The 24,469-nt window shown below is 40.7% G+C and overlaps 4 protein-coding genes across 4 annotated transcripts; 2 read left to right on the top strand and 2 right to left on the bottom strand.

Annotated features, from left to right (window-relative positions):
- Positions 1-8,944: 8,944 nt before the first annotated feature.
- On the bottom strand, positions 8,945-11,660 carry LOC123770817 (crustacyanin-A2 subunit). The gene is made up of 3 exons (XM_045762981.2): positions 11,519-11,660; positions 11,190-11,406; positions 8,945-9,874 (listed from the first exon to the last, which is right to left on the bottom strand). The coding sequence occupies exons 1-3, from the start codon at positions 11,639-11,641 to the stop codon at positions 9,642-9,644; spliced, it is 573 nt and encodes a 190-aa protein (XP_045618937.1). The 5' UTR covers positions 11,642-11,660; the 3' UTR covers positions 8,945-9,641.
- Positions 11,661-12,021: 361 nt separating this feature from the next.
- Positions 12,022-13,500, top strand: LOC138353135 (crustacyanin-C1 subunit-like). Its single transcript, XM_069305970.1, has 4 exons — positions 12,022-12,181; positions 12,441-12,525; positions 12,651-12,773; positions 12,984-13,500. Exons 1-4 carry the CDS (start codon positions 12,044-12,046, stop codon positions 13,229-13,231), a joined length of 594 nt encoding a protein of 197 aa, XP_069162071.1. The 5' UTR covers positions 12,022-12,043; the 3' UTR covers positions 13,232-13,500.
- A 1,882-nt stretch (positions 13,501-15,382) lies between these two features.
- On the bottom strand, positions 15,383-16,864 carry LOC123770818 (crustacyanin-A2 subunit). Its single transcript, XM_045762982.2, has 3 exons — positions 16,724-16,864; positions 16,395-16,611; positions 15,383-16,128 (listed from the first exon to the last, which is right to left on the bottom strand). The coding sequence occupies exons 1-3, from the start codon at positions 16,844-16,846 to the stop codon at positions 15,896-15,898; spliced, it is 573 nt and encodes a 190-aa protein (XP_045618938.1). The 5' UTR covers positions 16,847-16,864; the 3' UTR covers positions 15,383-15,895.
- A 348-nt stretch (positions 16,865-17,212) lies between these two features.
- Positions 17,213-18,691, top strand: LOC123770945 (crustacyanin-C1 subunit). Its single transcript, XM_045763119.2, has 4 exons — positions 17,213-17,374; positions 17,616-17,700; positions 17,824-17,946; positions 18,158-18,691. The coding sequence occupies exons 1-4, from the start codon at positions 17,237-17,239 to the stop codon at positions 18,403-18,405; spliced, it is 594 nt and encodes a 197-aa protein (XP_045619075.1). The 5' UTR covers positions 17,213-17,236; the 3' UTR covers positions 18,406-18,691.
- The last annotated feature ends 5,778 nt before the right edge of the window (positions 18,692-24,469 follow it).

The following is a 24,469-nucleotide window of genomic DNA, read 5'->3' as shown; positions in this document are numbered from 1 at the left end:
TGATGTTTGACGCCACAATCAAGACTGTCGGAAAATCCGACACCATTTAATAATCATACAGATAATAGCTGTATTGTATAAACAAGTTACCCATAGAAAACGTAACTTGTAGTGGAATTACCGTTTAAAGAAAACGGGATATCATCACCACATACTATTATAATTCACCACCTATTATGGTGGGAACTATTCTTAAATACATTAGTCTTTGGACTTTACCATCATAAAACATCTTATATAAATTAACTTAATTATCAATATTAAAGTAGAGTAAATGTGACCCTTCTATCACTTTCTGAAATCTGGACAATGTAAGCCAGGCGTCAGGGAGGAAGGAGGGCAGCCATTGTTGTTGATACTGAGACCAGAGGCTCACGGGAGCAAATACGGCTCCTGTTAATTTTACTTGGACGTAGTGTTATGGAAACTAAAGGTGTACCATTTTCAACACGCTGTCAACAAATTCAAGTTAAGTGTTCTTTCCGAAACCCATGTATCTTTCATTTATGGCCATTAATGTCATTATATAGGGTGACCCGGTTAGAGCACGTGGAAGCCTCAAACTAAAGGTAATTAAGCCAGGTCTTCAATGTTCCATGTACAGTTTTCTCTGATATAGCTTGTCATATATAGAATCTGGCTTTACAGCTAGCGCCCTTTTAACAGGTCAAGACGAGGAAGGCTTTGTGCATCAGTTACTGGGTGATGGAAGCTACCTCAAAGAGGATAATTTGGTGTCTACACCCTAGTTATACCTGGTGGACTAACCTGCTGTACTATAAGATAAGGAACCTCTTCAATGTATGTAGTCTAATACTGTAGTTTGATTGGCTGCATATATATAATATAAACCCCCCCTAATGTGTAGAGGATCGATTTGTGAGATTATGAGATTATTGCAGAAATACAGTCCACTTATCATTATACAAATTGCTATCGAAGTATATAAATTAACGTAAATATAAATTCATATAAATTAAATAAATATAAATCTCACAGGTCGGTTCCCACAAAGACCCCATGATGTTTGACGCCATAATGAAGACCCCCATGATGTTTGACGCCATAATCAAGACCCCCCCATGATGTTTGACGCCATAATCAAGACCCCCCCATGATGTTTGACGCCATAATCAAGACCCCCATGATGTTTGACGCCATAATCAAGACCCCCCATGATGTTTGACGCCATAATCAAGACCCCCATGATGTTTGACGCCATAATCAAGACCCCCCATGATGTTTGACGCCATAATCAAGACCCCCCCATGATGTTTGACGCCATAATCAAGACCCCCCCATGATGTTTGACGCCATAATCAAGACCCCCCATGATGTTTGACGCCATAATCAAGACCCCCATGATGTTTGACGCCATAATCAAGACCCCCCATGATGTTTGACGCCATAATCAAGACCCCCCATGATGTTTGACGCCATAATCAAGACCCCCCATGATGTTTAAAGTGCCGCGTCATGTGTTCCGGCGGTCTCCAGGTAGAACAGGTTCCTTGATGTCTTCTTCTTGTCAAGGTTGATCCGGGAGTTCCCCCACAGTAGGTGCTTGAGCCGCTGAGTCGACGAGTCTTATACCTCCCGTTTTCTTCAGGATAAACAACTACAAATGTCGTGCGCTTCTCTAATATCTTAGTTTTCCTATTAACTCTGAATTGTTCTTGCAACTGCTTAAGAGACTGAAAATCTAATGAACGATTAGATTCCTAGTTAGTTTGGCGACTATGCGTGCTGAAGTAAATGCCACTTCATATAGACACTTAAGATTCTCGTCTGTAGCCAGATAGTATTTTAAATTAAACTTAAAACTTCTCTCACCTGAGTAATTAAAGTCTTGGCGAAGGGTTGGGATAAAGGAACAGAAAATGGAGTGAACTTTCATATGTGTTTTGCCAGAAACTATTTTAGGCAAAGATAGTTCAGTTTATTTACAATAATATCATTATCCGTTTCATGTGGACACCGTCTAATATTGACTTTCGAATGCATGACATACCTGTTGATTTAAAATTATTCCCATTCTCTCACTGGAGTTTATTGTAACCTAGAACAGATTATAAGCATCCCGAGAACAATATTACATCAACATCTTCAACGAAACTTCGTAAATCTGTGAAATAAATATCGTAAATATCATGTGAAATACTGGAGATACTGGAAGTATCTGTGGGAGTGTAAACGTCCTGCTGACGAAATTCTGACTAAAATATAAACTGTCAGATAAACATCTTGTACAATTTATATCACTATGGTATTGAATGAGAAAAATTAAACAAATCAGTGACAACGTTATTACTAATTATATATATATATATATATATATATATATATATATATATATATATATATATATATATATATATATATATATACATATATATATATATATATATATATACATATATATATATATATATATATATGTATATATATATATATATATATATATATATATATATATGTATATATATATATATATATATATATATATATATATATATATATATATATACATATATATATATATATATATATATATATATATATATATATATATATATATATATATATATATATATATATATATATATATATATATGTCGTACCTAGTAGCCAGAACGTACTTCTCAGCCTACTATGCAAGGCCGGATTTGCCTAATAAGCCAAGTTTTCATGAATTAATTGTTTATCGACTACCTAACCTACCTAACCTAACCTAACCTAACTTTTTCGGCTACCTAACCTAGCCTAACCTATAAAGATAGGTTAGGTTAGGTTAGGTAGGGTTGGTTATGTTCGGTCATATATCTACATTAATTTCAACTCCAATAAAATAAAATTGACTTCATACATAATAAAAAAGGTAGCTTTATCATTTCATAAGAAAAAAATTAGAGAAAATATATTATTTCAGGAGAACTTGGCTTATTAGGCAAATCGGGCCTTGCATAGTAGGCTGAGAAGTGCGTTCTGGCTACTAGGTACGATATATATATATATATATATATGTCGTACCTAATAGCCAGAACGCACTTCTCAGCCTACTATTCAAGGCCCGATTTGCCTAATAAGCCAAGTTTTCATGAATTAATGTTTTTTCGTCTACCTAACCTACCTAACCTAACCTAACCTAGCTTTTTTTGGCTATCTAACCTAACCTTACCTATAAATATAGGTTAGGTTAGGTTAGGTAGGGTTGGTTAGGTTCGGTCATATATCTACGTTAATTTTAACTCCAATAAAAAAAAATTGACCTCATACATAGAGAAAAGGGTTGCTTTATCATTTCATGAGAAAAAAATTATAGTAAATATATTAATTCAGGAAAACTTGGCTTATTAGGCAAATCAGGCCTTGAATAGTAGGCTGAGAAGTGAGTTCTGGCTACTAGGTACGACATATATATATATATATATATATATATATATATATATATATATATATATATATATGTCGTACCTAGTAGCCAGAACTCACTTTTTGGCCTACTATTCAAGGCCCGATTTGCCTAATAAGCCAAGTTTTCATGAATTAATGCTTTTTCGACTACCTAACCTACCTAACCTAACCTAACTTTTCCGGCTACCTAACCTAACCTAACCTATAAAGATAGGTTAGGTTAGGTTAGGTAGGGTTGGTTAGGTTCGGTCATATATCTGCGTTAATTTTAACTCCAATAAAAAAAAATTGACCTCATACATAATGAAATGGGTAGCTTTATCATTTCATAAGAAAAAAATTAGAAAAAATATATTAATTCAGGAAAACTTGGCTTATTAGGCAAATCGGGCCTTGAATAGTAGGCCAAAAAGTGAGTTCTGGCTACTAGGTACGACATATATATATATATATATATATATATATATATATATATATATATATATATATATATATATATATATATATATATATATATATATATATATATGTCGTACCTAATAGCCAGAACACACTTCTCAGCCTACTATGCAAGGCCCGATTTGCCTAATAAGCCAAGTTTTCCTGAATTATTATATTTTCTCTAATTTTTTTCTTATGATATGATAAAGCTACCCATTTCATTATGTATGAGGTCAATTTTTTTTTATTGGAGTTAAAATTAACGTAGTTATATGACCGAACCAAACCAACCCTACCTAACCTAACCTAACCTATCTTTATAGGTTAAGTTTGGTTAGGTAGCCGAAAAAGTTAGGTTAGGTTAGGTTAGGTAGGTTAGGTAGTCCAAAAACAATTAATTCATGAAAACTTGGCTTATTAGGCAAATCGGGCCTTGAATAGTAGGCTGAGAAGTGCGTTCTGGCTATTAGGTACGACATATATATATATATATATATATATATATATATATATATATATATATATATATATATATATATATATATATATATATATATATATATATATATATATTTAGGGGTACCACCACTGGTTTAATTAAAGGGACCCACATCCTCGAAGAAGAAAATAAATAGTGTTCAGAGAAGACCTTGTGGATTTTCACTGAATACTTTAATCTTTTCCTCTCCTACCACCCCTATTATTTTTTTTTTACTTGATTTTATTGCAATGCTACAGTTTACAGAAAACACACACTTATATAACAATATACCAATCAGTGTTCGAAGACTTCGTCCAGCTCCTCGGGGGTCGGGTGCGTACCCAAGATACAGCACGCATTTCCCCTCTGAACAGCGACACTGAGGCGCTGGAACATAAAACTGGCCGCTCTTGGGTCTCTAGTCTTCCCAATGAGTTCCTCGCCCAGCTCCTTCAGGAACTTAAGTGCACATTTACCCCAGGCGCCCAGAGTCTCAGAGCCTATTGGCACAAACCTGTAACAACGTTCTAGGTCCCTGTACTTGTTAGTTTTCTGGGTCTCCCTGAAGGTGGCCGCCCCGCCTCCCTCAGCTGCGCTGTAAGGTAGATAGGTATCAGCCAATGTGGATGCACACGTGTAGTCCCACACGACCTGTTTACCTTCCCTCCACGGCTGCAGGGTGACTCCATCTGGGCGTTTTTGGCTGTTGTCAGGTCTGCACAACTGAGGTTTCCTTTGTGCTGGACACCCAGCTGTAGCCAAACTTCTCTTGATAATGTCATTGACTGCTTCATGTCTGGCAATCTTTCCCTGTGTCTTACGACAGATGAGACCATGGCTGCCGTATTGGTCTGCCCGTGCATGGCCGCATATACACCGGTGCTCGGTGGAGATAGGGGCGGCAAGGCGCAGAGCAACACCAATACTTAGGGTCCGATGGTCCAGGCGGGTGCCCAAGGCGGAATTAGGGACTGCCAACAGGAAGTCCCCGGCATGGGGCGCTTGCACAGCTAGAAGACGCGCTTTGTCCTTCCTGGAAGCTGCCTCCAGCAATGATGTGGCGATGTTCTCCACTATGGGGCTATCCCATTTGGACTGTTTGCAGTCATTTGGAAAAGTCGGTCGAGGATGAGAGTTGACGAGAGTGTCCCACTGACCGGCTCCTTCCGCGAATTTGGGATCATGAATCCCAATGGAGTCTTTTAGGTGTTCCGGTAGTATTTCCTTAACTAATTCACCTGTTGCACTGGTCGAGGATAAGAATGCTGGCAATGCTAACTGTGTCGCCTTGCGAATACCTATTCCCCCGAGTCTAACTGGGAGCGTTGCTTGATCCCATTGGTCATCTTGCAGGGAGAGGTTTAACACTTTCACGGTTATTGACCTTAGGAGTGTGTCATATTCTGTTAATTTTGGGCTGTCGAAGGAGGGAGCACACCTTAGGAAATAGGTCAGTCTGGGCAAAGCCAGGCACCTTGTGAGAAGGTACAAAGCATCGTGGGCGTCCAAAGCCCCTATTCTTCCCTCCATCCTCCTCAGGTCGTTCAGCTTTTCTTCGAAGACTACCTCAATGGCGCTCCAGCCCAGAGGTGCCCCTAGCAGCACACTGTCGGTGGGAGCGATCACCTGGGCTCCTGGCAATATGGTTCGCACTGCATCTATGGTTGGTTGGCTAGATGAGATAATTTCACACTTTAATGGGTTTAGAGTGAGTCCTAACTCCTCTCCCTTAGATTTCACTAGCTGTAGATCTTCTAGCAGGGACTCCTGTGTCCCTGCCAGGGTGCCATCGTCCAGGAACCAGATGTTGAGTTCGCTGGTCAACCTGCTTGTGACCTCTTTAACAGCCATGCAAAAAAGAAAAGGGGCAAGTGGGTCTCCCTGCTGGACACCTTCTGCAGAAACAACTTCATGTTCCCCAAACAGCAGCGTCGATTCCCTACTGTACCCTGCTGAGACGAAGGGGAGTAGAGAAGGAAAGCTTGTTCGAACTGCTTCCAGTACCACATCCCTTTTTGCCTGGTTGAAGGCATTTTTAAAGTCTAATTTAATTAATGCCTTATTTTCTAGGAGGTGCTTGATATAGGCTCGTGCTGCATGAGCTGCTGCTTCACAGCCATGGGGGACACCAAAACCTAGTTGATGGGGTCGAAGCATCGTCGCAGTGTCTACGCTAATTTTTCTGACAGCTGCCCTAGCAACAAGGCGCCGAAGTGTGTTACCCACGGCAATGGGTCTGACTCCACCATCTTTCTTCTTGAGGGCACAAAGGGATGCTCCAAAGAAAAAGGGTTTAATTGTATCTGGGATCAACCCAGAGAGGCAGTCGTTGACAAACTTCGTGACCTCTGACAATAGTGTCTCGGCAACTTCTCCGAGAACTGGGTTTACCATCTCCTTCAGGTGCTGAGGTCTTACTCCAGTGAATCCCCCTGCCGAGCCTGGCGGAAATGACATGATGGCTTTGTATACCTCTGACGCTTGGAGGAATAGAGGTCCCATGTCTGGGACATTTGTGTCCTGAGCAGTGGGTTCCCATGGTACTCTAGGAGGGTGCTTCTCTCTCAGCGAGTTGGCGGTAGCGGTATTTCTAGGGGCGATATTGTCTTCACTGGTAAGTAACCTAATTGCCCCTACTGTGTTGCCCTCTTTAATTTTTTGGTCACTTGTGTTCCTAGTTTAAAATTGTCATTGGAACTCTTGGGTCTGCCACGACGGTTTTTGCGTTGAGGAGGGATGGGGATCACGTTGTCAGCTCTGGGGAAATTATTTATTGCCCTAGTGACTGATGAGGCTAGCGACTTGCCTCCTCTTGCAGGTACGCCTAAGCAAATATTGCCAAACAGGAGCAAATTATGCCATGCTTTGATGGTGGCTGCAGCATTAAGATTTTCAGACCGGTCACTTACTTTCTTTAAAAGGTCTGTATATTTCCCTGCTGCAAATGGGCGCGCTGCTTTAGGAATGTGGGGAAGAGTTCTGGTGGTGGATGCTTTGATGGCCCCCAGGAGGTCATCTGATGATATGAAGTTTGCTGGGATGTGTGGGGGTGCCGGGGGGACCTGTGGGCCTTCTCTCTCTACAGGTTCCGTCCATGAACCCTCACAGCCGTTGTGTTGACGTAGGGTTCCATCGTTTCTAAGGCTGTGTGATTCGTCACAAACCCGACACGTTCCTCTGGGTCTGGGTCCTCTGGTTGCACGTCTGGGTGCACTGTTCCCAGGACCCTGTTCTTGGCTGAGGGGTTCCTGGTTAGTTGGTGGAGTCCCCTCCATCCCCCGGGCGGCCGGCGTGGGAGGGATGACAGGGGTGGTGGCAGCAGGGGTGGACACGGGTAGTGGCAGGAGGGGTGGCTAGCTGTCCCTCACACTCACCACTCCTATGAGTACTTGTGTCTCCCTCCCTTTTGGGAGGAACCTGAATGTCTGCTGTGACCTGTGCCATATCTGGGTGCATGGAGGGTAGCACATCCCTGCAACAAGCACAGTGAGGGCGGTGAATAGGTGGGTGGGAGACACCCAGGTGTAGAGTGGGCTGGGTGGTGGGATGGCAGGAGGTACTGTGGTACGGTCAGGCCGGCGGGCGGGGAGGAGGTGGGGGTTGACCGGGCCTCGCTCAGCTTGAGGGGGGGGGGGGGGACTGGGTGACACTTAAACACTGGTATAATTTTCTTGTATATCACTGCACAATGGTGAATGAATCATACACTTGTAATCCGACACACTGTGAGCTCTATTAGCTCTGACCATGATTGCTGATTTTTATTTTCGTTTTTCTTTCCCAAACGTATTTCTATAAACACTGGGTGGCACATGGGTGACCCCCCCTCGCCCGACCGAACAACAACACCCCCTCCTCCCCCACACCTTAGCCTGGGAGGCCTAGAGGGCGCCAGCGTGGCCCTCACTGTCGTTGTATTCCATACACTGCACACCCACCTGTTTTTATCCGTTTTTGTTGAGATGGTCCACTCTAGGCACCTTCCGCCACTCCTGCACCTTCCCAGGACATTCACACAGCACTATATATATATATATATATATATATATATATATATATATATATATATATATATATATATATATATATATATATATATATATATATATGTTTATATGCGAACAAGCCTGAATGGTCCCCAGGACTATATGCGAATGAATATGTCTATATGTTTATATATATATATATATATATATATATATATATATATATATATATATATATCCCAAATACTTTACTAAAAGCAATGTATTACCGAATACTGTGAGCTATCACAACATTTAACTACGGCAGAAATGCATACTCTTTCTGAATTTAACATGTGACTGTAGGCTGTCCACTGTCTTCTACTGAATGGTTTGTGGGAATAGCTAAGCATTTACAAATCGAATGAAATTAGTTTAATACAAATGCAGATTTCGTAGCTCAGAGAACATTCAGATTCAGTTCTTAAACCTATTATGTAACGCTGAAATCTTTACAAAACTTCCCAGATGATGAGGAGTTTGGGGTTCAGAAAGAACTAAAATGAATTTCAGTATGCATTGAGATGATGATGATCTTAAGCTATTATTAATATGTGTCAGGAGAGTGTAATATTTGTTTGCATTTAAATTATTTTAACATTTTATTCATTGTTCACATACATTCATGATAGCGCAACTTATATTTATACATATCGCTAAATACTATATACACATATACAAAACATAAATATTTCAAAAAACAATTAACCCTAGATAGTGATGCTTGGTGATGGATGTTGCAGCATATATTGTGACCTGCATCTTGATGTTGAAGGTTATGTTGCGGTCCTGCATGATGGTGATGTATTTAATTTTAGGCAAATCGTGATGGTGCTGTAGCTCATGGTATGTCTACCTTAGATGATGTTGGAGTTTATTATATGTCTACTCTTGATGGTGCTGTAGCATATGCTGTGGCTACCTTAGATGATGTTGGAGTTTATTATATGTCTACTCTTGATGGTGCTGTAGCATATGCTGTGGCTACCTTAGATGATGTTGGAGTTTATTATATGTCTACTCTTGATGGTGCTGTAGCATATGCTGTGGCTACGAGTAATGGTGCTGAGGCTAATATTATGGCCATTTCGTGAAGGTAATGTTGTTGTCAAACGAAGTGTTTAAGCTTACGTTTTCGCCATCTGTGATGCTCAAGTTGAATAGACGTTTGGTACTTTGTTGTTGTTATCAATAGACCTAAATGGCGCTCTTGATAACATGGAAATTATAAACGAGATAAAGTCTCGAATAATTAAATTATTTTAGGAAATATGAGAGACTTAAGCTCTGTAGACGCACTCAGCCGTCTGTTGGACAGGCACGAACTTTGAGAACTCGACACCGTTCTTCTTGAAGACAGCGGCACACTTCTCGACGGCGGGTCCTGAGGTCTGGGGGGTACGGGAGTACACGAAGCCGAACTCTGACTTATAGTTGTCGGTGGTGACGCAGGAGTAGACGCAGGAGTAGGTGTCGTAGTCAGTCTCGATAACCTCATACGGCGAGGCGAACACTGGGGAAAAGGTGGGATTAAAGAAAACGTTTTAAAATATAGCCTTCCCTTCGCATATAATCTATCTCTATCTATCTATCTGTAAAGTCTCTAAATGCCTCCTTACTTAGGTTTCTAAATGACGTTCTAACGTTTGCTAACGTAGAGAACGCTACTGTCGCTATACAATATATATGTACCTCAGAAATTAGTTACGTCCACTCACAGGTCCCTTGCTCGTATCGTAACAGATAGGTAGTTTCCCTTCATTGTGTACTGTCCCCTTGGTCTCCTGTCACCTAGTCCCATTTCCATAACTTTTTCACTTCCTCGTGTTGAACTCCAGTTGTACTTGCGGGGGTTAAGCTCTGGTTCTTTGGTCAAGAGCTTAACTACGAAAGGTTTAGCTCCAGTGTGTGTTTGTGTGCATTTATATATTTACTATTTGAGCCTGCAGAATCGAGCTATTAGCTCTTGGACCCCGCCTCTCTAACCAACATATTTTTCTCTTTTATATCTACTTCATATATTCCTAACACACACACACACACAATAAACTGTTTAACACGGGAGGTACGCGAACAAGGGGACACAGATGGAAATTGAGTACTCAAATGAGCTACAGGGTCGTTAGAAAGAACTTTTTCAGTGTCAGAGTAGTTAACAGATGGAATGCATTTGGCAGTGATTTGGTGGAGGCTGACTCCATACAGAGTTTCAAATGGAGATAGGATAGAGTCCAGTATGCTCAGGAATCTGTACACAGGTTGATTGACAGTTGAGAGGCGGGCCCAAAGAGCCAGACCTCAACCCCCACAAGCACAACTAGGTGAGTACACACACACACACACAGATGATAGATAGAGCCCAGTAGGCTCAGGAATCTGTTCACAGGTTGATTGACAGTTGGGAGGCGAGCCCCAGAGAGCCAGAGCTCAATCTCCGCAAGCACCACTAGGTGAGTACAACTAGGTGCCTTCACAGACACACACATATTCCAAGAAAGCAGCCCGTAACAGCTATCTATCTCCCAGGTACCTATTTACTGCAAAATGAACTGGAGCGTCAGGGTGAAAGAAACTCAGCCACTCAGAAATTTGTTTCTGCCTCGGCCAGGAATCGAACCCAGGCCCTTAGGACTACGACCCACGAGCGCTATCCACTCAGCGGCGAGGGCCCCCACGTGTGTGTTAATTTTCAAGTACAAGGAATAACACAGAAATTAATAAATTATGTTTGAGAACTTATACACACAGATTTAAAAAAGGGAGCATCAATGAGCATGTGGGCAAGACTTACCCGAGGGAGCATCAATGAGCATGTGGGCAAGACTTACCTGAAGGAGCATCAATGAGCATGTGAGCGGCTGGGAACTCCTTTGTTGGGTAGATCTTGAAGTCAATCTTCAGATATTCTCCCTTCGGGTTGAAGCCGGCGGTGGTCACCTTGAAGCCGTAGTCACTATCGGAATAGTCATAGTTGGAGTGGATGCATCGAGTCACCGGCTGGTAAGGGTTCTCGATGATGTGGGTCTGGTACCAACGGCCAGCGTACTGCAGAGAAAATGTTCATAGCACATGAGCATGGTATCTTTATATATTACAGAGGAAAATTATATACTGGCTTTTTCGCAAGTTGTTGATTTTAAAAACCATCAATACACACCTTCCTGAGGTCGAAGTTGTCCTGGTTGGCAACTGAGGCACATTGACCAGGAGAGACGAAGCTTGGAATACCGTCGGCGGCAACACAGGCCACGAGGGCGGCAGTGAGGACCGTTGTGAACATTGTGAGCGGATGGCGGAGACTGATGTTGGTGGGGGTTACTGTCCTTGCTTATATAAGCGCTGCCTGCATCCTCAACAAAAAAAAAATCATGAGCGCATGCCAAGTACGTCTTGTAACTGAATTATACCAAAGTGTTTTAATTATATGTCTGTCATTATTCATTGTAACTATGTACTACTTTGTTGTAAATAATATTTGGTAAAATTACATGTATAAGTAAACAAGATTGAGTAGTAAACAAAAATTATTTTATGAATTTTGGGCATCTTCAGAGGCGGTGAGGAAGGGGGACATGACTAGCTCAGGGGGGGGGGGGGGGTGGAGAACAGCCCTCTGGCCAACCTCATATAAAGGGTGCACCTCCCTCCAGTAAACACTTAGAAGCCGCTTCTGCCTCGCACCATGAACTCGCTGGCCATCCTGCTGGTCCTCGTGGCCGCCGTCGCTGCTGACAAGATCCCGGACTTCGTGGTCCCCGGCCAGTGTCCTGCCGTCGACGAGAGCAAGTTGTGGACCGAACAGAAACCTAACCATGCCAACGTAAGTTTTGGGAACTGACTGACAAGCGGTTCATGTCTGTGTAATAATACTCGAGTTCACATCTTTAGGATGAACAAAACGTGTTCATTTTACATTTTTAAAGTAGTAATTGTTGCCTATGGAGACCTGTTCCTATATTTTAAAATATCATGTCACATACACAATACAAAATACAATATAATAATACATAATACGCTTACGAGTTGTGAAGAAAACATTGGTCCCTTTCAACATAAGCAACATGGTATTTCTTTTGCAGTATGCGGGCGTCTGGTATCAGTTCGCTCTCACCAACAACCCCTACCAGCTGATTGACAAATGCGTCAGGAACGATTACTCCTTCGGTAAGAACTGTTTCGTTATCTTACCACTTGCCTAAACAAAATACATCTATGTCATAATAATCTTCGCTACTAAATAGTTGTTATTAGTCCTGACAAATAATTTAATGCTAATGTATTTGTTACAGATGGAAGTCAGTTTGATATAACATCAACGGGCGTGACTGCTGACGGCAGCCTGTTGAAGCGCAACGGGAAGGTGTACCCCAACCCCCTCGGTGAACCTCATCTCACCGTCGACTACGAGAACTGTAAGTAGCAGCAGCAGCTCCTGATCTTAGTCATGTCAGAGAGTAGCCGTTATATACGGGAATTGTTAATAGTTTATTGCTAATCTAATACTGAAAAATAATGAATTTTTGCTATATTTATATATAAATACATCATGATATTATATGCTCATGTATGGTAGAGTGCTAGTGAAGTTACTATGTGTTGTACAATGTGTTTCCTCCCGTCAGCCTGGGCCGCCCCGTACGTGATCCTGGACACGGACTACACCAACTTCGCCTGCTTGTACTCCTGCCACAGCTACAACTTTGGTTATTACTCCGACTTTGCCTTCATCTTCACCCGCTCTCCCAGCCTAGCTGACAAGTTCGTGAAGCGGTGTGAAGCTGCCTTCAAGAGCATCAATGTTGACACTTCCCGCTTCATTAAGACCGTCCAAGGAACGTCGTGTAACTATGATGTTCAAAAAACTCTCTAAAAATATTAACCTCTCTGGTTTGCTGATAACTTTCCACGAAATGAGTTAAATATCAGCGAAAGATGCTCACAGGAAAGCCAGACACTGAGACGTGAGTATCATTAGAGATCAAATGATTATGTTTGGCTAAAAGTGATATTGACCGTGTACATACCTGATAGCGCAGTATATATATATATATGTATCGTATATAAAATTCATGCACATGTTAACCCTGAAATAAACTCTAAGCCTCGAAATAAGTTATACAAATAAATCTTTAAACATTTTGATGATATTTAGTGGCCTTTTATATGTTCTTTAGATGTGACATAGCGTGGTAAAAAGATACATGAGAAAAGTGTATAGCACAAAGATCTCACTGACAGCAATATTTAAGGTTATTTCATTATTTAAGATTAATACTACTTGTCAGATGCCTTTAGATTTTAAACTGTCTATTGAATTGATCAACAAGTTTTCATTTAGTATTCAGATTTAATATTCAGACAATTTTAAATTAGATTTGTTATGTCCTAAACACAACGGATGTGATAAATTTATGGAAACAAAAATATAATTCACAGACAAAGGAACAAAGACAAAGAAAGAGAAAAGGACTCAAGATGGGGAAACTAAGAGAAGTGTAGAGAAGGGAGGAAAGAGGAAGAGGAGCAGAAAATAAGTAAGAGGAGGAGGGACAGAGAAAGATAAAGGAGTTGACGAGTAATATATTGTATTTTATACATAAATAAATGATAACGAATAAGTGTATGTAAAGATCGCGTGCATACAAGGTTCACAGTGGGTAAAAAGATAGAGAGTGATTCGAAACATGAAATCTAAGTAATTGAAACACTTTAAAACCGGCTCATAGGGATGTAACAAACTGAGAATACTAATTACAAGAGCTTGTAAATAAACAGAGATAAATGCGACAAAAAGTAGCAAAAATAACGGATACCGTTTACAAGAAGAGGAGAGTTGTAACATAAAACCAGCAACTTGCCCCGCCTGGAGGTAGGGAGGGGAGCTGCTGGTACACTGGAACACTCAATTAAAAAGGGGCAGAGCACCGTAATGGCAAAAGACCTCCACTGCTTCTTATAATGGTCGGCGCTTTGTTGGTTTAGAGAGAACAGCTTCCATGATAAGTCTTTGATAACTTCCTTGATAACTTCCTTTAAAGGAGTGTTGGAACCTCGATAGCATTATTGACTTACCTTTTTTAGTCCTTCAATATGTAGCCAGTCAACTTTACAATGGTAGATAATTTAGATCAGGTGTTCATGATAAGGAGTGTGGTTTTAAGTTACCTCGGCTGTGATGGTGGGTCCATCTCGTTACTGTTGACTGTGATGGTGCGTCCATCTCGTTACTGTTGACTGTGATGGTGTGTCCATGTCGTTACTAATGGTTGTGTTGGCGCGTCCTTCTAGTGACTATTCGCTTTTATGGACAGATGGGGATTAGGGTGGAGAGAGGGGGGGGGGGTGGGAGTGGGGATTAGGAAGAAAAATGGGGGAGTTGAGAGGGAAGAGGTGGAGAGGCGGTGGTAAATATGAGGAAGAAGGGGGTATGTTGTCAGAACTGACTATTTCTACTGCAGCTGCAAATTACCTAAGCACCATAACTGCCATAACTGCCCATTGCTCTCACAAACGCTACTGCTGTAACACCTGAACTCCTGTCAAAACTCACCATTCTGCAGCTATTGTTAACACACGGGCTGATAATTATCCAGTTTTACTGATATTTCATAGTTCCTTTAATAGGATCGTCGAATTCAGTACACGAAGAGTCTATCAGCTTTTACAGAATTAAGTTTATTACCGCTTATTAAATTTCGGGAAAACCAAAAGTTAAATTACTATTATTTAATATATAAACAAAACTGCGTATGTTAGTATAGATTAATTAAGACATTACTGGTAGAATTTGTGGTAAAATTAATTACAAATAAAATATATAGAGAACATTACATTATCATGTAGTCTGGAATCAGTTTTAAATGTACGACTTCATTTGCATGTATTAATTTGCAATGCAAGATTTCCTTTATTAACAAACTGAGCAGTACAAGACTACATGTATTAGCGTAATGTACAAAGGGAATATGTTGAAAAATGTATACTCTTAACAATGATTTATGTCGGGGATGAAAACATTAAATCAAATTTTTGTCACATTTTATTTATTGTTCACATACATACTATAATGATAGCGCAATTAATATTTATATATTCTATATACACATATACATGTTTTATACATACTGTAAGTTAAGATTAAAAAGACAAGTCACCACTTTTGGTTCACATTCACAAAGTTCCATAGAACTTAATGTTCCTGCTTCATCACCCGTCGTGACGCTAAAGCTTATCCCTCAAGTGTGATTTACAACCATTTTTAATATAACAAATATGCATTTATATTTGTATTCAATAAAAAAGGCCTACACAACACATTATTGTATTGTGTAGGCCTTTATTGGGTATTGTGTTATAAAGGTCTACAAGTGTTCCTCAGTTTCACTCACAAATATGTAGATAGAACAATCCACTTTTAGACATGCAAAGACGAATTGCGTCAAAGTCAAGTCAGGGTGACGCACTTAACATGATGGAATTTAAAAGCGAATGATGGACTAATCCATTTTAGATCATTTTAATATTTCAGAGAGACTTAAGCTCTGTAGACGCACTCAGCCGTCTGCTGGACAGGCACGAACTTTGAGAACTCGACACCGTTCTTCTTGAAGACAGCAGCACACTTCTCGACGGCGGGTCCTGAGGTCTGGGGGGTACGGGAGTACACGAAGCCGAACTCCGACTTGTAGTTGTCGGTGGTGACGCAGGAGTAGACGCAGGAGTAGGTGTCGTAGTCAGTCTCGATGACCTCATACGGCGAGGCGAACACTGGAGAAGCAAAAATGCTGCATTAATATTTTGAAATTTTGTTGTAATAATTCTTAAAAAATATCCTTGCAAACAATCATTAACAGTCTCCAAGCAATCACATGCAACATAAGGAAATAAATTAATTGGATTCAATAACCAATGATTATGAAGGCTCTGCTCGACCCTGGAACCATCGACCTCGCGAGTAATATATTTATATGTATTTATATACACCTAGTCATCATTTATGGTATAATGAAGTTAGTCATTTATCAAAATCTTACCTGAAGGAGCATCAATGAGCATGTGAGCGGCTGGGAACTCCTTTGTTGGGTAGATCTTAAAGTCAATCTTAAGATATTCTCCCTTTGGGTTTAGGCCGGCGGTGGTCACCTTGAAGCCGAAGTCACTATCGGAATAGTCATAGTTGGAGTGGATGCATCGAGTCACCGGCTGGTAAGGGTTCTCGATGATGTGAGTCTGGTACCAGCGGCCAGCGTACTGCAGAGAAAATGTTCATAGCACATGAGCATGGTATCTTTATATATTACAGGGGAAAATTATATACTGGCTTTTTCGCAAGTTGTTGTTTCTTAAAACCTTCAATACACACCTTCCTGAGGTCGAAGTTGTCCTGGTTGGCAACTGAGGCACATTTTCCAGGAGAGACGAAGCTTGGAATACCGTCGGCGGCAACACAGGCCACGAGGGCGGCAGTGAGGAAAGCTGTGAACATAATGCGTGCTTGACTGAGACTGATGCTGGTAAGATTCTCTTCTTGCTTATATATGCGCAGCCCACATGGGGTAGCAACAAAAAAAACATACACCATGAACTGCATGCCACCTTCGACTTGTAATAGAATTAGATGAAACTTTTGTTACTATAAGTCAAACTATTTTCGTAGCTTAACTATGAACGTCTAGGTTGCATATATAGTATAGTAAAATTGTAGTACAATTATACGTGACTGAGAAGTAAACAAAAATAATTATGGGCATCCCTAGAGACTGTGTTGGGGAGGTGGGGTAAGGATGAGGAGAGGGGTGGCAGCCCTCTGGCCAACCTCATATAAAGGGCGCACCTCCCTCCAGTTAACATTCAGAAGCCGCTTCTGCCTCGCACCATGAACTCGCTGGCCATCCTGCTGGTCCTCGTGGCCGCCGTCGCTGCTGACAAGATCCCGGACTTCGTGGTCCCCGGCCAGTGTCCTACCGTCGACGAGAGCAAGTTGTGGACCGAACAGAAACCTAACCATGCCAACGTGAGTTTCGAGAACTGACTGAAAAGCGGTTCATGTCTGTGTAATAATTACTCAAGTTCACATTTTTAAGATGAACAAAACGTGTTCATTATACATTTTAAAAGTACTAATTGTTCCTTAGGTTTCTATATATATATTAACATTTTATGTCACATAAACACAATAAATAGAATTAATACTAAATTAATATATCGACCGTGCACTGAACGATTGCTTGCTTAAAAATGTTATTTCTTTGCAGTATGCGGGCGTCTGGTATCAGTTCGCTCTCACCAACAACCCCTACCAGCTGATTGACAAATGCGTCAGGAACGATTACTCCTTTGGTAAGAACTGTTACGTTATCTTACCACTTGCCTAAACAAAATACATCTGTCATAATAATCTTCGCTACTAAATAGCTGTTATTAGTCCTGACAAATAATTTAATGCTAATTTATTTGTTACAGATGGAAGTCAGTTTGATATAACATCAACGGGCGTGACTGCTGACGGCAGCCTGTTGAAGCGCAACGGGAAGGTGTACCCCAACCCCCTCGGTGAACCTCATCTCACCGTCGACTACGAGAACTGTAAGTAGCAGCAGCAGCTCCTGATCTCAGTCATGTCAGAGAGTAGCCGTTATATACGGGAATTGTTAATAGTTTATTGCTAATATAATACTGAAAAATAATGAATTATTTGCTATATTTATATATAAATACATCGTGATCTTATATGCTCATGTATGGTAAAGTGCTAGTGAAGTTACTATGTGTTGTACAATGTGTTTCCTCCCGTCAGCCTGGGCCGCCCCGTACGTGATCCTGGACACGGACTACACCAACTTCGCCTGCTTGTACTCCTGCCACAGCTACAACTTTGGTTATTACTCCGACTTTGCCTTCATCTTCACCCGCTCTCCCAGCCTAGCTGACAAGTTCGTGAAGCGGTGTGAAGCTGCCTTCAAGAGCATCAATGTTGACACTTCCCGCTTCATTAAGACCGTCCAAGGAACGTCGTGTAACTATGATGTTCAAAAAACTCTCTAAAGCATTAACTTCTCTGATTTACTGATAACTTCACGTAAGTGGGTTAAATATCGGTATAAGAAGCTGATAGGGAAGCGAGAGAGTTGGAGGCGTGAGTAGCACTAGAGATCAAATGATTATATTTGACTGAAAGTGATATTGACCGTGTACATACATGATAGCGCAATTATATATATCTATATATATAAATATATTGTATATAATATACATATACAAGGAAAAATCCATTTTTAACATGTAAGTTAAGAAATAAGTAATGATCATGAAAATAAATCCTCAATCATTATGTTAATCTTTAATATAAGAAATGGTGACCTACTTCTGATTCCCAAGAAATCTGTACATGATGACCACGTCAACCATTTCCATCATATTATAACATGCAGCTTCCTCTGATAGCACAATATTTCAGACAATTTCACAATTCAATTCAATTTCTTTCTTTATTATGCACCCCATACCCATCCCGTGGGCGGTGGTGTAAAGGATTACAGAGGCACATAATCGGTTCAGGAACTGAACCCTCTAGTTCGTTTAGCTAAGCAAATAACAATGTTTGACGCTAGTTACAGAATTATCAATGTTGTATACACATGTACACACCCTCATACATACATGTACATATATATATATATATATATATATATATATATATATATATATATATATATATATATATATATATATATTACACACATCAATAATCTTTCACACAATTACACACATCAATAATCTTTCTGTCACAAGTGACACAAAGAGGTGTCACAAGTGACATTACAAGAGGCTCACACCAGTCACTATACGAGGCACTTTACATCTATAGTGAGTCACACAGTTACTAGTCTTGCTGCACACCCACCCAACTGGGCAAGCAACTAATTTAATCTCTCAAGCTACTTGTTTTGCTTCATTCTAAGAGACTGAAAGTCAAGTTCATATTTGCACAACCTTAGTTACCAGGTCTTGTTAGTTGGGTAGACGAGCAGAGATAGTGAAAACTTTCTGTAGAGTATAGTCTCGGGGTGCGTTCCTTATGTTCCTGTTGTATACTCTGATGTTTCTTTCCTTGTTTCTGTATTCTCTGATGGTTCGTTCCTTATGATCTTGTATACTCTGATGGTTCGTCCCTTATATTGCTGTATACTCGGCTGGTTCGTTCCTTACGTTCCTGAATGCTCTGATAGTTCGTTCCTCATTCTTCAATATAGTATTATAAAGCATTCTAATTATTTTAGCTGCGTTCGAAGAAACAATCCTTCTGTTTCACCAAGCTATGATGATGTGTTGGTGTACCAGTGAGCTGTGATGAGCGTGAAGACCACACTTTCAATATCAACAATAAGCTTTAAAATATGAATTTGTTATCTCCATTTGCATAAGTTTAAATGAATATTGATGCTCCGCAAATTAGTGAGTAAGGCCGGTCAGGATTATGGGAATGGGCGCAAAAACCTACCTTTCAACTCCCTGCTGAGTCGAGTTCGCTGGGTACTCGTTATAGGTGTACTAAAATGTGCAGACAGACAGAATGTTTGGGCACAGATCGGAGTATTGAGTCTACGTGAAGCAGTTACAACGTTATTAGCAGCAGCAGTGTGGGTGATAGCTGTGTTGCCTTCAACAATGTGGGTAGCAGCAGTGTGGGTGATAGCTGTGTTGCCTTCAACAATGTGGGTAGCAGCAGTGTGGGTGATAGCTGTGTTGCCTTCAACAATGTGGGTAGCAGCAGTGTGGGTGATAGCTGTGTTGCCTTCAACAATGTGGGTAGCAGCAGTGTGGGTGATAGCTGTGTTGCCTTCAACAATGTGGGTAGCAGCAGTGTGGGTGATAGCTGTGTTGCCTTCAACAATGTGGGTAGCAGCAGTGTGGGTGATAGCTGTGTTGCCTTCAACAATGTGGGTAGCAGCAGTGTGGGTGATAGCTGTGTTGCCTTCAACAATGTGGGTAGCAACAGTGTGGGGTAGCAGTAATGTGGGTATCAATAGTGTGGGTATGTACTAGATAAATATATTATTTGCACTATGCAGCGTACACGAAATAAACAAAAAAAGTATAACAACTACATTTAGAGATAACAATAAATTGAAAAGGACATCCCAAAACAACGACCCTTACGACAGGCCATATATTACCTACCGTACTATATGTAACCAGATCACATAGGTCAGTCAAGCAGGATGATTAAAAAAATATCAGTATTTATGCTCTAAACTGGTGCATGATGTTCACTATTAACTAAATAATAACTTACTACGGTTACAGCATTAATGACTAATCACCCCTGACGCTCCACCACGGTAGCAATACATAAATACACGAGTATCAGGTCCAAGTAAGCTTTTTCAGATAATAAAATAGATTCCAAAGGGATAGAGTAGCTAAGGGTGTTTCTTCTCTCCTCAATAGCTGGGTACTAGGCACTTTTATGGACGGTAATCATTGTTGGATGTCTCAATAAATATTAGGCATCGAGCGCCCCAAAATTAAACTCATTCTCAAGGCAGATAATTATACACATTGTTGCCTGATTGTTATTCCAGGAAGGTATACTTCTTTCTGTATGTCGGTGCAACGAGGGATTATTGATTTCTCTAACTGTATGGGGGACTTATCTCTAATCAGTTGTTGTATCTGTAATTCTCGTTCTGCCTGTAAGATTACTGTAGCTAATGTGTACAAGGTTTTGTAGACTGTGTGATGCATGAGGTGTACAAGGGGCTGCAACTGGTGTACAAGGAGCTGTAACATGTGTACAATTGGCTGCAACAAGTGTACAAGGGGGCTGCAATAGATGTAAGAAGGCCTGCAACATATGTACAAGCGGGCTACAATAGGTGCACAAGAGACTGCAACAGGTGTACAAGGGGCTACAACAGGTGTACAAGGGGCTGCAACTGGTGTACAAGGGGTTGCAACTGGTGTACAAGAGGTTTGCAACTGGTGTACAAGGGACTGCAACAGGTGTACAAGAGGTTTGCAACTGGTATACAAGGGGTTGCAACTGGTGTACAAGGGACTGCAACTGGTGTACAAGAGGTTTGCAACTGGTGTACAAGGGGTTGCAACTGGTGTACAAGGGACTGTAACAGGTGTACAAGAGGTTTGCAACTGGTGTACAAGGGACTGTAACAGGTGTACAAGAGGTTTGCAACTGGTGTACAAGGGGTTGCAACTGGTGTACAAGGGGTTGCAACTGGTGTACAAGGAGCTGCAGCAGGTGTACAAGGGGCTGCAGGAGGCTGGTGTGGTACGCTGCTACACTGGGAATCCAATGGTCCTGTTGTGATCACAATCCAGTTGTGATCTGCCATTTTTATTCTTCTTATTATTATTAGCATATACTTATTTTTATTACCTTTTAGTCAATATATATATTATATAAGACAGTTTTTATTATATATTATACAAGAAAAATGATATTTTTACACATAAGAGCGGCTTCTTCCAGCCATAAAATTACGCAGCACATATTTTCCTTTATTTAACTGCAAATAAAGAGAAGTCAAGAAAATGCTGCAAGGCATGTCAGAAGATAATTGCATGGGCCAGAGCATGTGCTGGATGGTGATTAAACAGGTCTATAATTGGTACCATCGGGATGGAAACGTCACGCGGAAAGATGGATGTGATGGTTTAGTTTAACATACCTGATAGTTGTTGCATAGAGATGAAGGAGGGCGCATGTGTGTGGAAAGTATTGCCGGTCTTACCTAAAGGCCTTCTTGAGTCTAAATGGATTATAACAATGATCGTATTTTAACTCACGTTACTGAATGTTGAATTTTGCAAGTCTAAAGATTGGAAAGATTCAGAAAGGTTATATTTCCTGAGATTACTGAAGATCACTCAAGTTAAAAGAGGTCCTTCGCGTATCCGCGGTAACAAGTCAGGCTTCACACACACACACACACACAAGACAATAATAGCACACAATTGTAAACAGGTGAGATGTGATATCATGGTGCATGAGCTGCAAGGTATGCTGCACAGTCCCGCTCCTGTAACAGGTAAGTGCACTACGGACTCACCATAGCCCGTCCTACTTGGAACTTTTTGTTCCAAGTAGTAACTTTTTTCATAAATTTTAACATGCTGTTCACTGAAAACGGGAAATTTCTCAAATATAAATTAATTTTATAATATATAAGCATGTTGTGCATATATAGGCATAGGTTAGGTTAGGTGTTTAGGTTCTGTTGGCAATTATTTGTATTTGTAGTACGTGGGTGAAGCATTTACAGTGTTGTGGTTCGAACAAAGGACGTGAGCGAAGCACTTGTTCCGGAAGTGTTCGGACGTGATCGGTTGTGAGTCGTGTGTAAACCGTTTTTCATCAATAAACAGGAGGTTTGGTGGGTGCAGCCCGTCCTCCAAACAAAGACCCAAAAGTGATTCCATGCACCTGCCAAAGCCCCTGTTTATGAATGATAAACAGTTTACACACAACTCACAAATGATGACGTTCGAACACTTCCAGAACAAATGTTTCACTGACGAATTTTGTTCGAACCACAACGCTGTAAATGCTTCACCCACGCCAAATACAATTTTCACCCAAATACAAATAATCCCCAACACAACCTAAACACCTAACCTAACTTATGCCTATATATGCACAATAAGCTAATATATTATAACATTAATTTATATATGAGAAAATTCCCTTTTTGAATGAACAGCATGTTAAAATCTATGAATGCGTCTGTGGGGTCGACCGCTGGATGTAATGGACTTGTGTCGAGGATGAGTTGGGCGGGTGCATGGAATCACTTTTGAGTCTTTGTGTGGAAGACGGGCTGTCATATATGCTTCATCCACGTACTGCAAATACAGCCCGTCTTTGTATACAAAGATCCAAGCTTGTTAATCCAGGCGCCAAACTCCGTGTTTATGAGTGAAAAGCGGTTTACACACGACTCACAGCTGATGACGTCCGAACACTTCCGGAACAAGTGCTTCGCTCACGTCCTCTGTTCGAACCACAATTATATAAATGCTTCACCCACGTACTTCTAATACAAATAATCTTCAACAGAACCTAAACACCTAACCTAACCAAACCTACGCCTAACTATCCATACAATTTTTATGTATAATAATATTATTTATATATGTGAAGAAACCAATTTTTAATATAATAAAATTTATGAAAGCACCTGGGGAGGACGGCCGCTGCTTTAAACAGCCTGGTGTGAGGACGGGTTGGCAAATAACAATAACTGTTAACAGAACCCAAACATCTAACCTAAATTAACCTTAATTATTCCACACAATCTAGTCTAATATTACCTTAAACCTAAAAAAAAAATGAATACAGAGAATGTTCAAATTAACGAATACATCATTAGGGTTGACCGGCACCAGGGCGACCTTAGCCTGAGGACAGGTTGTTAGGATGGTTATCACGAGATATCAATCGTGAAATTAGAAGTGATTTGACCTCTAAGGAAGCGTGATATCTTAAGTGACCCAAATATCCCGAGTAAGAGTATCTTTTTGCGTGCTTTAAAATTTCACCGAACCAAAGCAACTTTTACATTGGGTTAGACAGCATTAATGACAGGAATACAGTATGCCTGGCACCGCAGTTGTAACCCATATTCCCTACCTATGTAGTTCCAGTTACTACGACAAATCACAGGTAGTGTTTTCCTTCTGATAAAGAGGGAGACGTGTTGAGTGGAGAGTGAAGGGGTCGGGGGGATAATACTCCTGTTGGCCTCCGCACCGGCTTGTTGTACCCCCAACGGTGATCTATTGGACCGGGGTGCTTGGCCCTGCAGTCGCGTACCCCAGACACCAGCAGCTGTCACAACGTTATCTTGGTGAGTGTCTGGGTGGAGCCAGTCTTGTCCTCTCGTCCTGGGTGTAGCCTTCCAAGAAAATCTTCTTGTCGACATTTATTGAAGATGTTGTTATCTCCTATATGTAGTTATGAATGTTTCAATATTTATTTTATTATTGCAACAGCGACAGTTGCATGTTGCAATATGCAACAGTTTGTTTGTGAAGGGTCAAACAAACTATGAATTAAATACAAACAAATCAACAGGAGCAGTAAATT

The sequence above is a fragment of the Procambarus clarkii genome, chromosome 56 (genome assembly GCF_040958095.1).
Source record: "Procambarus clarkii isolate CNS0578487 chromosome 56, FALCON_Pclarkii_2.0, whole genome shotgun sequence".
NCBI classification, from domain to species: Eukaryota; Metazoa; Arthropoda; class Malacostraca; order Decapoda; family Cambaridae; genus Procambarus; species Procambarus clarkii.
Note: the sequence above shows the minus strand (reverse complement) of the source record. Positions and strands in the feature narration are given on the sequence as shown.

What these genes read in the sequence shown, in the direction of transcription:
- LOC123770817 (XM_045762981.2), bottom strand. Translation starts at nt 11,641, where the DNA reads ATGTTCACAACGGTCCTCACTGCCGCCCTCGTGGCCTGTGTTGCCGCC. An exon ending in ACAACTTCGACCTCAGGAAG is followed by an intron (nt 11,407 to 11,518) that starts GTGTGTATTGAT and finishes TTTTCTCTGCAG; the next exon opens with TACGCTGGCCGTTGGTACCA. An exon ending in GCTCATTGATGCTCCTTCAG is followed by an intron (nt 9,875 to 11,189) that starts GTAAGTCTTGCC and finishes CCTTTTCCCCAG; the next exon opens with TGTTCGCCTCGCCGTATGAG.
- LOC138353135 (XM_069305970.1), top strand. Translation starts at nt 12,044, where the DNA reads ATGAACTCGCTGGCCATCCTGCTGGTCCTCGTGGCCGCCGTCGCTGCT. An exon ending in AGAAACCTAACCATGCCAAC is followed by an intron (nt 12,182 to 12,440) that starts GTAAGTTTTGGG and finishes TTTCTTTTGCAG; the next exon opens with TATGCGGGCGTCTGGTATCA. An exon ending in CAGGAACGATTACTCCTTCG is followed by an intron (nt 12,526 to 12,650) that starts GTAAGAACTGTT and finishes TATTTGTTACAG; the next exon opens with ATGGAAGTCAGTTTGATATA.
- LOC123770818 (XM_045762982.2), bottom strand. Translation starts at nt 16,846, where the DNA reads ATGTTCACAGCTTTCCTCACTGCCGCCCTCGTGGCCTGTGTTGCCGCC. An exon ending in ACAACTTCGACCTCAGGAAG is followed by an intron (nt 16,612 to 16,723) that starts GTGTGTATTGAA and finishes TTTTCTCTGCAG; the next exon opens with TACGCTGGCCGCTGGTACCA. An exon ending in GCTCATTGATGCTCCTTCAG is followed by an intron (nt 16,129 to 16,394) that starts GTAAGATTTTGA and finishes TTGCTTCTCCAG; the next exon opens with TGTTCGCCTCGCCGTATGAG.
- LOC123770945 (XM_045763119.2), top strand. Translation starts at nt 17,237, where the DNA reads ATGAACTCGCTGGCCATCCTGCTGGTCCTCGTGGCCGCCGTCGCTGCT. An exon ending in AGAAACCTAACCATGCCAAC is followed by an intron (nt 17,375 to 17,615) that starts GTGAGTTTCGAG and finishes ATTTCTTTGCAG; the next exon opens with TATGCGGGCGTCTGGTATCA. An exon ending in CACCGTCGACTACGAGAACT is followed by an intron (nt 17,947 to 18,157) that starts GTAAGTAGCAGC and finishes TCCTCCCGTCAG; the next exon opens with CCTGGGCCGCCCCGTACGTG.